Raw genomic sequence first — 13,321 nt, forward strand, 5'->3', positions numbered from 1 at the left:
CTTGATGCATCTGTGTTTTAGCATCAAACAATGCAGAGTAGACTGCTTTTTTCACTCACACTTTGACCCCTTTTAAGCTCAGTCTTGATCATTATCAGCTGTTTACTAGGAATCGGCTGATATGATTTTTTCAGGGCTGATAATGAATATTAGTAATCAAGGCAACCGATAACTGATATCTGGAATCGCAAATCTCGGTGTCAACATTTATAATGGCCCAAATTCCAATACAAAACTTCATTGAAATGTCTTTAAACACATTTAATTAGGAGAACCTTTCAATGTTATCTTAAATCAAAAAGAGTAGTGAGCTCCCAGCAGAATCTTCTTATAAAGTTAACCCATTATATAGCTCCTGAAAGTTAGAATAATTAAAATGAGTAAAACTTAAATTTTGACTGAGATGTGATGTGCTCCTGTTCAGCAGCACCAGATTGTGGTGCAGAAAGCAAAGTTGCTCAGCGTGCTCTCCAGTTAGACTTCTCCTGTTCCCCTCATGAATTGCAGACACGTCACGGGCAATGCAGTAACTCAGAACAGAAAAAGGGTGTTGAGCAAAGAAACTTTCTTGTTTGTATGGCAAGTAGCCTAAAGAGCCCATCATTCTCTCTCCACCACTGGAGTGGATCCCCTTAAGCCCATCGATCACAGGCTCTTTGAGGTACAGATGTAACAAGCAGGGAACTCATATAGCAACGACAAAATGTCTGTTTTCTTCTTTGTCGTTTGGGGGGCATTTTCAGTGGTGTGACTGGGAAAATGGGCATACTTGTCATCATTGAAATAGATAATAAGATTGTGGTGTTTTCCTCACTTTAGCGTAGAGGATTACTACCTCGGCAATATCTGCTGCCTTACCTTCGAAACACTCCATTCACTCACTGAAGCTGCTTCAGTCTGCAAATAATTGATTATCAGCCAACCCCTGTTGTTTACATGTCTGTTCAGCTAATCTTATAGCTGAGGCTGCTTGCATCTGTGTAAATGAGGGACCCAGATGTCCCAGCACTCTTAGTCCAATGGGTTATTTCAGTCACAGGGACCAGGGCTGGGAGGCTTCATGTGAGCCTAAAGCACACGCTCATTTTCACCTGATTAGCCTGCTAGTCTCCATCAGCTCTTTGTGGGCCCAGAGTGAGGCTGTGTTACTGTAAACGACAGGAAGAGAACAGGTATTGTTCAACATTGTTTGTTTGGTAAGATTGATAATAGGCTATTTAGCTCTGAAATTGATGTTTGTATTGATTGTATTCCAAGATCAAATTTATTATGTGGTTTGTCTCCTTGCATCGCTGTCACTGACACTGTTACACACTGGGGAGTCTTTGGTTTGTCATCATGTCACACAGGTCACTTTCTAATTGTCATTTAATGAACTCGTCACTATGTCCGGTTTGTTTAGTCTCCACCAGCTGAACAAATCATTTTAGATCAAAATATATTTCTATCACTCGTGATGACGCACTACACTGGCGTTTCCCCTTATACTGGAGCTGTGTTGCCATTCCTCAAATAAAGAGCTAATTTTAAAAAATGGAGCTGCAGTGGGCAGTTGACAGAAAATTAATTGGCAACCATTTTGATAATTGATTCATCTATTTAGACATTTTTCGAACAAAAAATTCCAATAATTGCTGGATGTAGTATCTCAAATGGGACATTTTTCAAGCAAAAGTACAGAAGGTCTGACTGTATCAGCTCCTTAAATGTGAACATTTGCTGTTTTTGCTCATCATAGATGACAGTTAATTGAACGTCTTTATTTTAGACTTTTATTCAGACAAAACGTTAAAACAATTATTCCCCTAATCAAGAAAATCATTTGCAGATCAACGTGTAAACTGCTAGCTGGTAGGAAGCACTCAAAATAATATCAATTTACCTTCATCTGTGGATTCATGAGGAGGGGGGGCTTTGAAGAGACAAGAGCTAAAACTACCTATTAAGAGACAGAGACAGAGGCTGAACTGAAGGTCTGCATAAAGAGCCATTATAAAATGAATAAGGAATCTTTTTGAACTGTGAATCATGAAAAACAAGTCTAGTGGAGTCCAAAAATGAGCATAATGGGTCCCCTTTAAATGTGAATACAGTGAAGTGGTTACAACACTGAAATAAATAGTAGTAGAATATCCTTGTTGCTTCACTAGTAGAGGGAGGATTTAATGTACCACGTATTTCTTTTGATCAAAGCAGTCCCTCATTTAATGCGTATGAAAAGCAACACATAAGTTGACCTAAGGATATCTAGAAAGGACCCTAATTTGAAAATTAAACTTGACGTTACATCAAATGTTTGAAAATGATCGATTAGATCCCAGGTAGGTGGTGGCTGAACCGTGGCCTCTTACCACCAAACAAGCTGCACGCCAATAAAACACATGCCTAATGAGAACGGGGCCTCGGGTGGATTGGAGCCGTTCTGATATGACTTTGACATAAACACAGCCTCACACAATCACCATTAAAAGTTAAGAGTAAATAGCTTCGGCCGTCTTTATTGTCTCGCCTGGTTTGCTCTGGATTTTAATTGCAATTAGTGGAGACAGTGATTTATCGACGCGTAGTGGATTTCAGCGAAGTGTCGTGTTGGGCTAATTGGTTTGGTTAAAAAGGCGTGACAGAGAGCATGCTGGAGGTAGTGTAGTTCTCTGAAGACGATCGGCTCCACAGATCACAATAAGAAGTTTCCCCGAACAGCCTTTCCTGTGCTCTCTCTCAGCTCTGTGTATCTTTTCCCACCATTTCATCCTTCATCCCTTCAGTCTTTTCTTCATTTTTTACGCTTCTTTCTTACAGCTTCCATCCTGCCCCACTTCTAAAAGTCACACAGTGCTAGCAAGCACATCAATTGGGCTTTGTCACAATAGTAATAACACTCAATTTCTCTTCAGTTTTCTATGAACCGTCTTGCTCCATCTCCTCTCTTATAAAGTGAGGATCTGCCACGACAGGCAGTTTAAAAGAAGTAATCATTCACTGATCACACGCCATTACTCTACTAGCAAATGGAGGAGGAAGGGGGAGCGGGGAATGTGTGTGTTCCTTTTCCAGTCAGATAAAATGTCAACATTTCACTGCAGGTGTTACAAGAGACTTAGCAGTGTTACTGTTGCTCCTTACGTGTCCCTCCTGTTTCTGTTCAACCACTCATTGCTTCAGAAAAGAGGGCTAATCAAGGTTACGACCAGACTGCAGACGTATACATTGAGAAGACTGCCTTTGTGCAGCAAACTGTATACCTAAGGTGTGGCTGATTACACCCTTATTGACTAGGCCACACCATCATAGATGTCCATTGTCGTGTGTGTGGCGCTGTGAGCTCAGCAACCGACAGAGTGACATCAGCATGCTCTGGCAAACAGGATGAGAGGCTTTTGGTAGAAATGCAATCCAGGATACTTATGGGATGTTTGTATTTACAGATGTTATTCACTGTATGTCTGTACAGTAAAATCACTTAATAATAGCATCATCTTCCAGATACTGAGATGCCCATATTAAGTAGCATAATCCTCATGTTGCAAATCCTCAAAGTTCTTCTCTAACTGAGGCTGTAACTTTGGTGTAAGACAAAATAATCAGATTCAAGAAGATGAATCTCAACAAGATTAAAAGAGTCTATGTAATGGATTTTGGTTAGATTTGTTAATACGTTTCATAAACATCGCAAGATTCCCACCAAGATTTTTTTTAGGGCTAGACTAACAGTGTGTCAGCTGTATGACTATAGCTGTGCTGTGACGTCTTTCAGAGTGCAGAAACACCATAAACGTGTGTCACCTGCCTTGCATGGTGCTGTTAAACTGGAAACACCTTATTGTATACAATCTATGGGCAATGCACAGCACAGTATGGCTAATGCTAGCGATGCTAACTAGCAATGGATCTGTATCGGCAAGTTAGTGAAAGTTAGTGTTGGCACCAAATCATTTTGAAACAGCAATGGCCAACGAGGAAACCCACGAGGCGACCAGTGGTGTAACTTCATCACTCAGTCAGTCTGTCAGTAAGTGACAGGCATTTGAAGTTATAGGACTGCTCTGTGGCCAGTTCAGCCAACAATAAACCCATGAGAAATGACTGATAATCAGACAAGCTACAGGCCTGCAACAAATAAAACAAGTAATTCTCTAGATTAGTCAATCAACAGTTTATTCTACAGAATGTCTGAAGAGTGTAAAATACACCAAGTTGACATATTTCAATGTCATGTTTTGTCAGACGAACAGACTAAAACCCAGAAATATGTAATAGAAAATGATCTTAAATTTTGCAAATGGAGGATAAAACAAAGTGCAACTGCTAAAAACAGTTGTTCTGACTTGTCATAAAGATGCAGTTGTCTCATTACAATTTGTATGGGTTTCCTTGATCCCTCAACCTGTTCATCGCGATGTGATGCAGATCCAGCGTGTCTTATCTCCATCCCGACTTTATGCTGGTGCTAGACAGTCTCACAGAGCAGAACAGAGGAGAGGGGTGAAGATGAACAGCACTGGGGGCGCGAGCAGAGTGGAGTCGAGTGGTGCGGTAAAAGAGCAGAGAGGAACACATAGGCGGGAGCGAGGCCAGCGAGAGCGCACAACCACATCCCGATATAAAAGATGAGAGCGGGACTCGGCATTAGCGAGCCATAGATAGCTCAGCGAAGCCACGGGGGTTGCAAGCAAAAAGCCACATTTGTTAATATGGGGTTCAGCCAGCAAGATGTCAAGAGACAGGATACCACATTATACAGGAGTTACACAATGCCAGCCGAGCCACTTAGCCCACAGCATGACTAATGCACTGTTTATTCACTGTGGAATAACTCAGCCAGGTTTACCGGCCCAACTGCCACTGACGCACTTAGACAATCATTTAAACTGTGAATTGATCTATAATCAGTTGCGTACAGTGAGGTCAGGAGCTTTAGTGGCAGGCAGTATTATCACAGCAATATTTACCAGCATTCCCAGCATGGAGGGGAAGAGACTCAATTTCCTGGTGTTTCATTAAACACATAATGACATAAATGGAAATGGTGGATAATCACATTTAGTTGCAACTTTTTCATTCATTTTCATTTATTAATCATTCGCTCATGAATCACTCATGAATTTAATAGTTGGCAACTCATACTCGATACCATACTCTTTGCTATGGATACATTTCAGTCATTGCCAAGGAAGAATTGGAGTTTGATGATCTTTACATCCAGCTGTATGATCAGTGTAAGTGTTACTGCTTAGTGGAGCGTCTACACACAGTTTTTACATATTGGGAACCACATGGCTTGTTTTTCACACAGGTCGATGACAGATTTGAAGTGACAGATCCTCTGTAGATGTCAAATTGTGCTGTTAAAACAGTGTCAGCCAAGACGGCAGAGAGGATTTAAGTCTCAGATCTGTTTGGATGAGCAAGTATGAAGAGCTTGTTTCCCTCCCTCTCTGTGTCTCTCCATCTCTCTCTCTCTTTCTCCCTTTCTCATTCTTTCATTTTTCTTCACCGCCCTCTCATTTTGTTCACTTCCCTTTTTTTTTTTTTTTTTCTTTACTCACCCCTCCTCCCAACCCGTTGTCTCTCTCTGTCTTCTGGTGGTTTGACAGAAGTGTCTCTCATTCTCGCTGGCAGCTGTTGCCATGGTTGTGTCAGCGCATCCGAACTACCTGGGATGGTATTTCCATGGACACACAGATCAGGATGACACTGGGCTCCGGGGTGTAGGAGGGAGGCGGTTCACCGGTGTCAGCAATTCTGTGTGTTAGAGACCGACTGAAGGAGACAGAGCTAGCAGGAGGAGGAGGAAGAGGAGGATTAGGGTCTGAAAAGATATTAAACAGAGAGTAGCAGGAGCCGGAAAAAGAGTCAACGTGAGAGTGAGAGGTCGGGCTGCTTTCCTGTAGTCGCTGCTGAAGGGTCATTTCACCTTGATTGCAGATTATCCATTTACCTTTTAACACCGAGTCATTTCATTTAGATTCATGAACAACGACAAAGCAAGAGGAATGAACTGAGGATGTTGCGCTCTTATTCCTGGAACTGTTTCATTAATACTCGAGTGTAAAGATAACAGTTCAATGACATGATAATACAGGTTTCCCTGCACTTCATTATAAAACACAAATCATGGCCTAATTAAGGAAGTGAGTTTTTAATGCATCATTCTCTGATTCCAATAGAAGCTAAGAATTACTGGATTTTTTTAGGCTGGTACCGACATTCGTATTTGAGAAAAATACAACATTAAAAAGTGCAGTCAATCACAACTGTCAATCAACACCCACAGACATCAAAGCCCATTACACATCTTCAAATCTAATTAACAGAGCAGTAATTAACAGAATTATCACCAGTATACTTATTAGAGGGCCTAAGTTTAGTGATTGAGACCATAATGACTCAATGAAAAAAACATATTAGTATCTCTGGAGAGAAGTTGACACTTTTTGAATGGGGTCAATTGGAGTCAGGATTTTTTGGAGCCAACATGTAACACCTGGCTCCAAATCGTTGTAACGTTATACTCCCTGGTACTTCTGCATTGGCTTCAATCTCAAGCTGTCGTGGTTGCTGCTTGATTAAGACATAATGGGCATGTTTTCAATTGATTTTCCAAAAAATATTAATATTAATAATTGAGTTACTATGCTACTCTTCTGTAAAAACACAGACTGCCATTATGTACCGGGACAGAGTTATTTACCTTTAATTCCATATAAGCGGCGCCACTCGCTTCTGCAGTCTCCACTCAGGACGTGCACAGTGAAGAATGGAGGGTAACTAAGGTCATATCCATGTATCATATAAATCGATATATAGACATGATGATGTCGATAATTACGTTATTGTATAGTGATAGAGGTTTTTATCCATATTGTCCACTTCTAATATTGGCCTGGGACTTCATTCATTAGCAACATTAACTACAAACAACAAAAATATATTGAACTTGAAATATTAAATACTTAATAATTATTTCTTCAGTTTACTGCAATGTAGAGTTTCAACAATTATTCAGTTCATCAATTTGTTAGTTGATTATCAAACTTGACAATCTTGATAATCAATTGAGCATTTCTAATTACAGACATATTTCAAGCAATAATTCTAAACATTCTTTGGTTCCAGCTTCTCAAATGTGATAATTTGCTGTTTTTGTTCGTCATATGTCTGTTAACATTGAGTATGTTAAGGCTGTCAGTTTATAGACATATATAACCTGTGAAGGTTCATACTATTATTTGCATGTGAAAAAGAGTATGTGGACAAAGAAGTTTAGGCTAATTCATGCTTCAGTTGGGTTTATTAGTGGTACTGGTGGTATTGTTGAATAAATGATGTGATAGTTATAGGACACCATGCAGCTCAATTGTGGTTCATTTTAGCCAAACTGCCCTCTTGCTTACCAAAATGTTAATTTGCTGACTATAGATCACCTGTTTGAAGCTGTCTGAATGTTATCACTCAGTAATGGGTCCCTGTTTTTGTTTTGAAGGTGAGCCGCTCAGATTATTGTTTATATATGATCCGCTTAAGATATTAGCGGCTGTGAGCCAGGTGTGAGATCTAGTTTTCGATTTCTTGTCCACTAAATCTAGGTTTAATATGCCCGGATTACCTGTGTGGGTGAAAGTCGGTCGATCTCACTGATATCAGACACCCAAGGCCGTTGAACACAGAGGCATCCACCCCCTCACCCGTCACGTAAAGCTGACATACCCATTTCCTTCTCTTATCTGTCTGCCTCCCAGTCATTGTAACCTCGATAATGCTTCTATTCATAAATCATCTTTTCTCTGGCTGTTTGACAGCAGGCCTGCAGACAAAGAGCCCTCCCGCAGCCTCTCCTTTTTGACCCCCGTCACTTCCCATACAGCAAAACAATCAAGGACAACTGCAGATGGCACAGAGCGTCCCACCTAAAAGACGGCGAGTCTTTAATATAACGCACGCGGGGCAGAGGAACAAAGTGAGAGGCTGTGACTGACTGCAGCTCCTCTGTCAGGTCTCCCACTGACCAACCATCTGTGTGTGGCAGACTGACCTATATCTGCTGTGTGTGACTCCACCCAACAAAAAAACCTTCACCTGCTCACTGCCAATTCTACTCTTTTCTGAAAGTCAGAAAATGTATCATTTTTCACCCACATTGCACTAAAAGTACTTGCAAGAGGCAGAAGTCTTATTCATGTATGCATTTTAACTGCCAACAATGTGCATCAAGCCAAATGACAAGAAGTTGTATTGATTGGTACATTTTCTGTCTAATCTTCAATTTTAAATAGCAATGAATCATGTTTCAAAGGTTCAGAAATATATATGAATAAGATAAATATGTAAAATTAAATATTATAAATAATGTTAAATTAATATTATAAAACAATATTATGAATTCTAAATAATTTAGATGTGAATTATTTTCTCCTCTGTATACATTGGTCACAATCCTTATTTATTAAAATGTATTGCATTTACGTTTATGTAAAGAAAAAAAGAGAGAGGAAGAAGATAGATATAGTCTATTGTATCATTTCAAATTCTCATATATCGGTATCAGACTCAAAAGTCCTGCATCACTTGTGCTATAATGTGATGTCATGTCACTAATTACATACATGAAACTTAATCTCTTGTGTGTGTTTGGTGCTTAAGCAAAATTAAGTTATATAAAAGATAAAAATGAGTTAGTGGTTTCAGTGGGAATGAATTGTGTACAGTATTGGTTATAGCGCCAGGCTGTTGGTTGCAGCACAAAAAAATACAGAGAAGCAGTCTGGCTATTTCTCCTGCTTCCACTCAGCTCCTGGCTTCTGCTCCATATTTAATACACAGACCTGACAGTGGTATCACCCATTGTATGACTTTAAGAAAGAAAATAAACAAGTGCATTCCCCTAAATGTCAAATGATTCCTTTTAAAACAATAAAGCAATCCTCTGCCTTGACCTAAAAAAAAAACCTGTGTCAGCATGATGAAGCATCAGAGAATTTCTACCTCCATGTTCCAACAGAGTTCACCTTTCATCACATTCACAACTGTTGTTCTGTGTCTCCGATAAACAGCTGTGATGGATGTTGTGTTTCGACTCGGCACACTCCGCGCCTCTCTTGCGACACAGTTTATCTCTCGTGTTCATCTTCGAACTGCCATCCGCTCTGAAACGAATGCAAAACACGCCGACCGTCTACTTGAATGCGTGTCGCCGCTGCAGTTGGTGCTTATAAATCATGAGGCCTCAGCGCGGAGCCACGAGCACCAGTCTTTGTTTTGGAAGCAAAGCGGCGTCATGTGCTTGCGCTGCTTTAGCTCTCATACTGATCAGCTGTTTACACAAAGCTATAGACAGCTTTCCAGAGAAACACATTTCACACATTTTAGGTGTGAAGGCCACTCACTCAGCTTATATGAACAAGAGAATCACACACAGCCCAAGAGTTGCCTTTGTGTTTAAAATAAATGAACAAACTCAGGATACGTTTTCATTTGAACTGTAAGACCCAGGTTTTAGCTACTAATAGGACTGTAGGGAGTTGACTGTGGCACTGATATGTCAAACTATGTTTCTGTGTGTGTTTTCTCAGGGGATTCCTTCACTCAATTCCGCTTTTCAGAAGAAAAAGACTGGGAGATGGACTCATTTGCAGCCAGTCAGGTAAATCTATATTCTGGGCTCTGTCTTCACCACTCTGCATTGCTTCTTTGTCTCTTATGGATTTCACCCACTTTGTGAGGTATGGATCTCTCAAAGCAGACATTACATCAGTGGTGTGGTTCTATGGATGGTGATGTCTGATGGGTGGTTGGTTGTCAGTTAACCACTTTATTCCAGATAAACTGTAAGAAGGATTGACATGACATATGGAGCAGATATCCACAGTGCCCAGAAGAGTTTTCATTGATAAAATATTTATAGTTTTGTACAAATGATTCCCACTGATTTTCCCTATAGCCCCCCCCCCCCTTCAGGAGTTTGACATTTGTAGTTTTGAGTGAGATTTCTCGACACTTACTGGATGGATTGTCATGAAATCTGGTCCAGATACCCATGTCCTCCATGTACCCCCTTTCTTTTTTTTTTTACCAGACCAAATAGCTGCAAAACAAATGATCTTGCCATCAGCCTCAAAATGAAAGGCCTGTGAATTTGTCTCTACCAGCAGCACACAAAGCAGTGAAACAGTCAGATTATGTAATGATTCCTGAACTCTCGTTTTCTTGTGTAGAGAGTAAGAACTACATCGTTTTGTTTCATGTGTGCACTATTACAAATAGTGCTGACCTACACAAATACGCAACTTGTAACACTTACAAAGGATTTAATATTTTAACTGAAAGATTTTCCACCTCTGTGGACTCTTTTAGCCTCATGTTTGATTAATGATCCCAATATTTGACCAATACTTCCCTGACAGACTGACTGAGTGACTGAGGTCGACTGAGTTTCTCTATCTGATGTTTGATTTTAAAAACCCTCAGGTACTTCATACACAGTCCAATTATGTACAAAGTTTTCACCCGCCTTGTAACTTTATACCCTTTAGATCTAGTCTGAATTCTCAAATAAAAACTACCGTTGCAGCTTTATATGTTATGCGAAAAGAGGACAACTTTTTGTGGTTAGCCAACAACAACTTTACTGATGGTTGCCATGCTCAACAACAACATCAATACCCATACCGCACTGCTCCGTCCCCGAACACCCCTTCCAGGACTTTCTCAAAAGAAAGCTTGAGATCTGAGGCTCCCTTTTTCGTGAGACAGTCTACAAGCTGCTCTTCAGTGTGCACCAAAGGATCTGCTGAACCTTTTGGGTTTGAATGAGTTCTTTGATGCTGCTCATTTCTGAGTCTGAGTCTTTTCTCAGTGACTGACTTTGTGGACTTGGCACCAACCAGTGAATGATTGTCTGTTACTGGTGCAGTGTTTTTAGCATCTCCAGTAGTAAGTTCTGAGAAGAGTGTAGACAGACTGCCAAGAAAGGGCTGAACACTTTCCATACTCTCCCATTAGGAGAATAAGGTGTCCTCCTTGTGTACCTCCATCAGAGAGATTTCCAAATGAGGCATCACTGTACACAATCATCTTCAAAGCACCGTCACTGCCCAAGTATTGGAAGATCAGCAATACCTTCTTTGACTTAAGTTTACATACTATTCTATTTGCATCATGAATTGTAAGAATAGTTGAATTTTTAGGCCTGATGCCAAGTTGCTGGCATCAAACATTACATCTGGCCTACTCTGTCCAGCCACCCATAGGATTTGGCCTATTTTAGACCTGAGCTGATCTTTTTCCTACTCGCTGAGAGATGAGTCTTGTTCTACAGCTCGTGAAGGATCCATGTGTATGGGATGCACATGCTTGATGCAATTTTCTGTTGTCACAAAGTCTATTCCCATGTAACAGAAGCTTTCATGTTCCTCTCGACCAACGAGGAATACAGATCTAAGCTGAGTTATAACAGTTGTGGAGAAACTTTGTGTGCCCCCTCCCCCCTCCTATGAAGTCATCCCCATGGCAGGCAAGAACTCTAGTTACAGCCCAGTCCTGATCCAGCCTTGAGGCATTTTTCTTCCTGCTGTCATCACTATTTTCTGCCACTCTTTTGTACCAGTACAGGGAAGCGTCTGCTAGACCATACACTCACTTCTTTAGCTTCCATAATGTTCCCTCGCTCGCCTCAGGAGGGGGTTTAATGTAAATGTCACGTGATAGTGCCATGCCTTGTAGAAATGCAGATTTTATGTCCATAGAATGTCTTTGACAAATTACTGTCAGAAGTAGTCGAAGAGACCCTGAAGCACATGTGGGTGAATCCTTTTTAGGCTCTGACACTTCTAACTCCATAAAACCTCCAGCCACAAGTCGTGCCTTAGGTATTAATCCAGTAGGCTTTCCGCCGATGATCCCATCAATGTCGTCATTGTCGTGTTGAAACTTTTTGCAGATGCTCCCGTTGCATAGATTGCAGATAGCTTGTGTTTTATCTGTCTCATTTACTCCGAAGAAGTTCCACACCATTCAATAGCTAGTTTTGAGCCCTGTCACGATGTGATGGATCATAAAGTTTTTTGAATCTTGAATCATTAGCTGTCGGATTCAAACAAACAATCAGTGGTGTGAGACTTCTTCGGAGTAAATGAGACAGATAAAACACAAGCTATTTGCAATCTGTGCAACACTAAAGTACCTCGTGGGGGAGCATCTGCAAAATGTTTCAACACCACAAATTTAATCAGGCACCGAAATGGATGCTAAAGCAAACAGTAAATTAAGTTATTTAAATACACATATTGCTCCCTCACATGATCGGATCGGTGATCGGTTTATTTAAACTCACTAATTGGTGATGGGTTAGGGTTAGGGTTAGGGCCCCAAAAATCCTGATCGTGTAAATCCTATTATCTAGTGCCTGTGTCTTTGAGGGTTAACACCCAAATGCACTTTTGTCCTTCATCCTTGACTTCCTCAAACACATTGTTGTCAGTCCAGCTCTTTATCTCCTAATGTTTTGCCAAGTCAAATGATACATCTTTGTTACAAATGCATCCTCACATACATCTGTGTTCATGATCATACATTTGTTTCTGCCTGAAGATTTTCTACACTTGACATGTCAGTTGCCTCTGTGGTGTCTGCAAGATTAGCGGGTTCAGTATGCTGTTGAACCAGTTTTTGTATTTACCAGTAGCTTTGCTTGTACGCCCTACTTTAGCTGTGTGTAAGGTCGCTCCGTCTTTGACTCTATATATCACTGTAGCTATGCTCCAGTCACAATGATTGCTCGTCTTTACTTTCATTGTGATCTCAGAGATTGTTAGGGTTAGGTTGAGGGTTGTGTCGCTCCATGGGATGTAACCATCTGTTGTCTTTACTTCTATGTTAAAGTTTTCTGCCATGTATCTCATGTCATCATTGTTAAACTCTCCTTCATGTCACTGAACAGTTTCTGAGGTGGACCATGCACACTTATCCAGTCATGGACAAAGTGTTTCACTATTTCAGAAGATTTCTTTGTAGTCAGAATGACTGTGTCAACTGGTCCATAATATGTATATACCACACACCTGGTTCAAGTTCATGCAGATCTACAGCCAAAGTTTCATTGTACTGAGATGTTAATGGTAGACCAACAGCAGGCTTTGATGTAGTATTACTGTATCTTTGACATATTTCACACTCACAAGTTTTTGCAAAATGTTTGATGCCTGAACTTTTTAGAAGTCTCTGATCCATTTTGTTGCCTAGCTCATTTTCAACTTCTTGGTGGAATATACTACTTTTCCATCACCAAATCTGAATGGTCTACAACTTGAGTGTTTCTGTTTTATTT

The 13,321-nt window shown here is 40.5% G+C and overlaps 1 protein-coding gene across 1 annotated transcript in view; it reads left to right on the top strand.

Annotated features, from left to right (window-relative positions):
• aven (apoptosis, caspase activation inhibitor) overlaps positions 1–13,321 on the top strand; it is a 38,727-nt gene that overhangs the window by 21,022 nt on the left and 4,384 nt on the right. The window contains exon 3 of the mRNA XM_053336873.1: positions 9,570–9,640. Within this exon, the coding sequence (XP_053192848.1) occupies positions 9,570–9,640 (71 nt within the window). The remainder of the gene's footprint in view (positions 1–9,569; positions 9,641–13,321) is intronic.

Source organism: Scomber japonicus, chromosome 17 (assembly GCF_027409825.1).
Source record: "Scomber japonicus isolate fScoJap1 chromosome 17, fScoJap1.pri, whole genome shotgun sequence".
Taxonomy (NCBI): domain Eukaryota; kingdom Metazoa; phylum Chordata; class Actinopteri; order Scombriformes; family Scombridae; genus Scomber; species Scomber japonicus.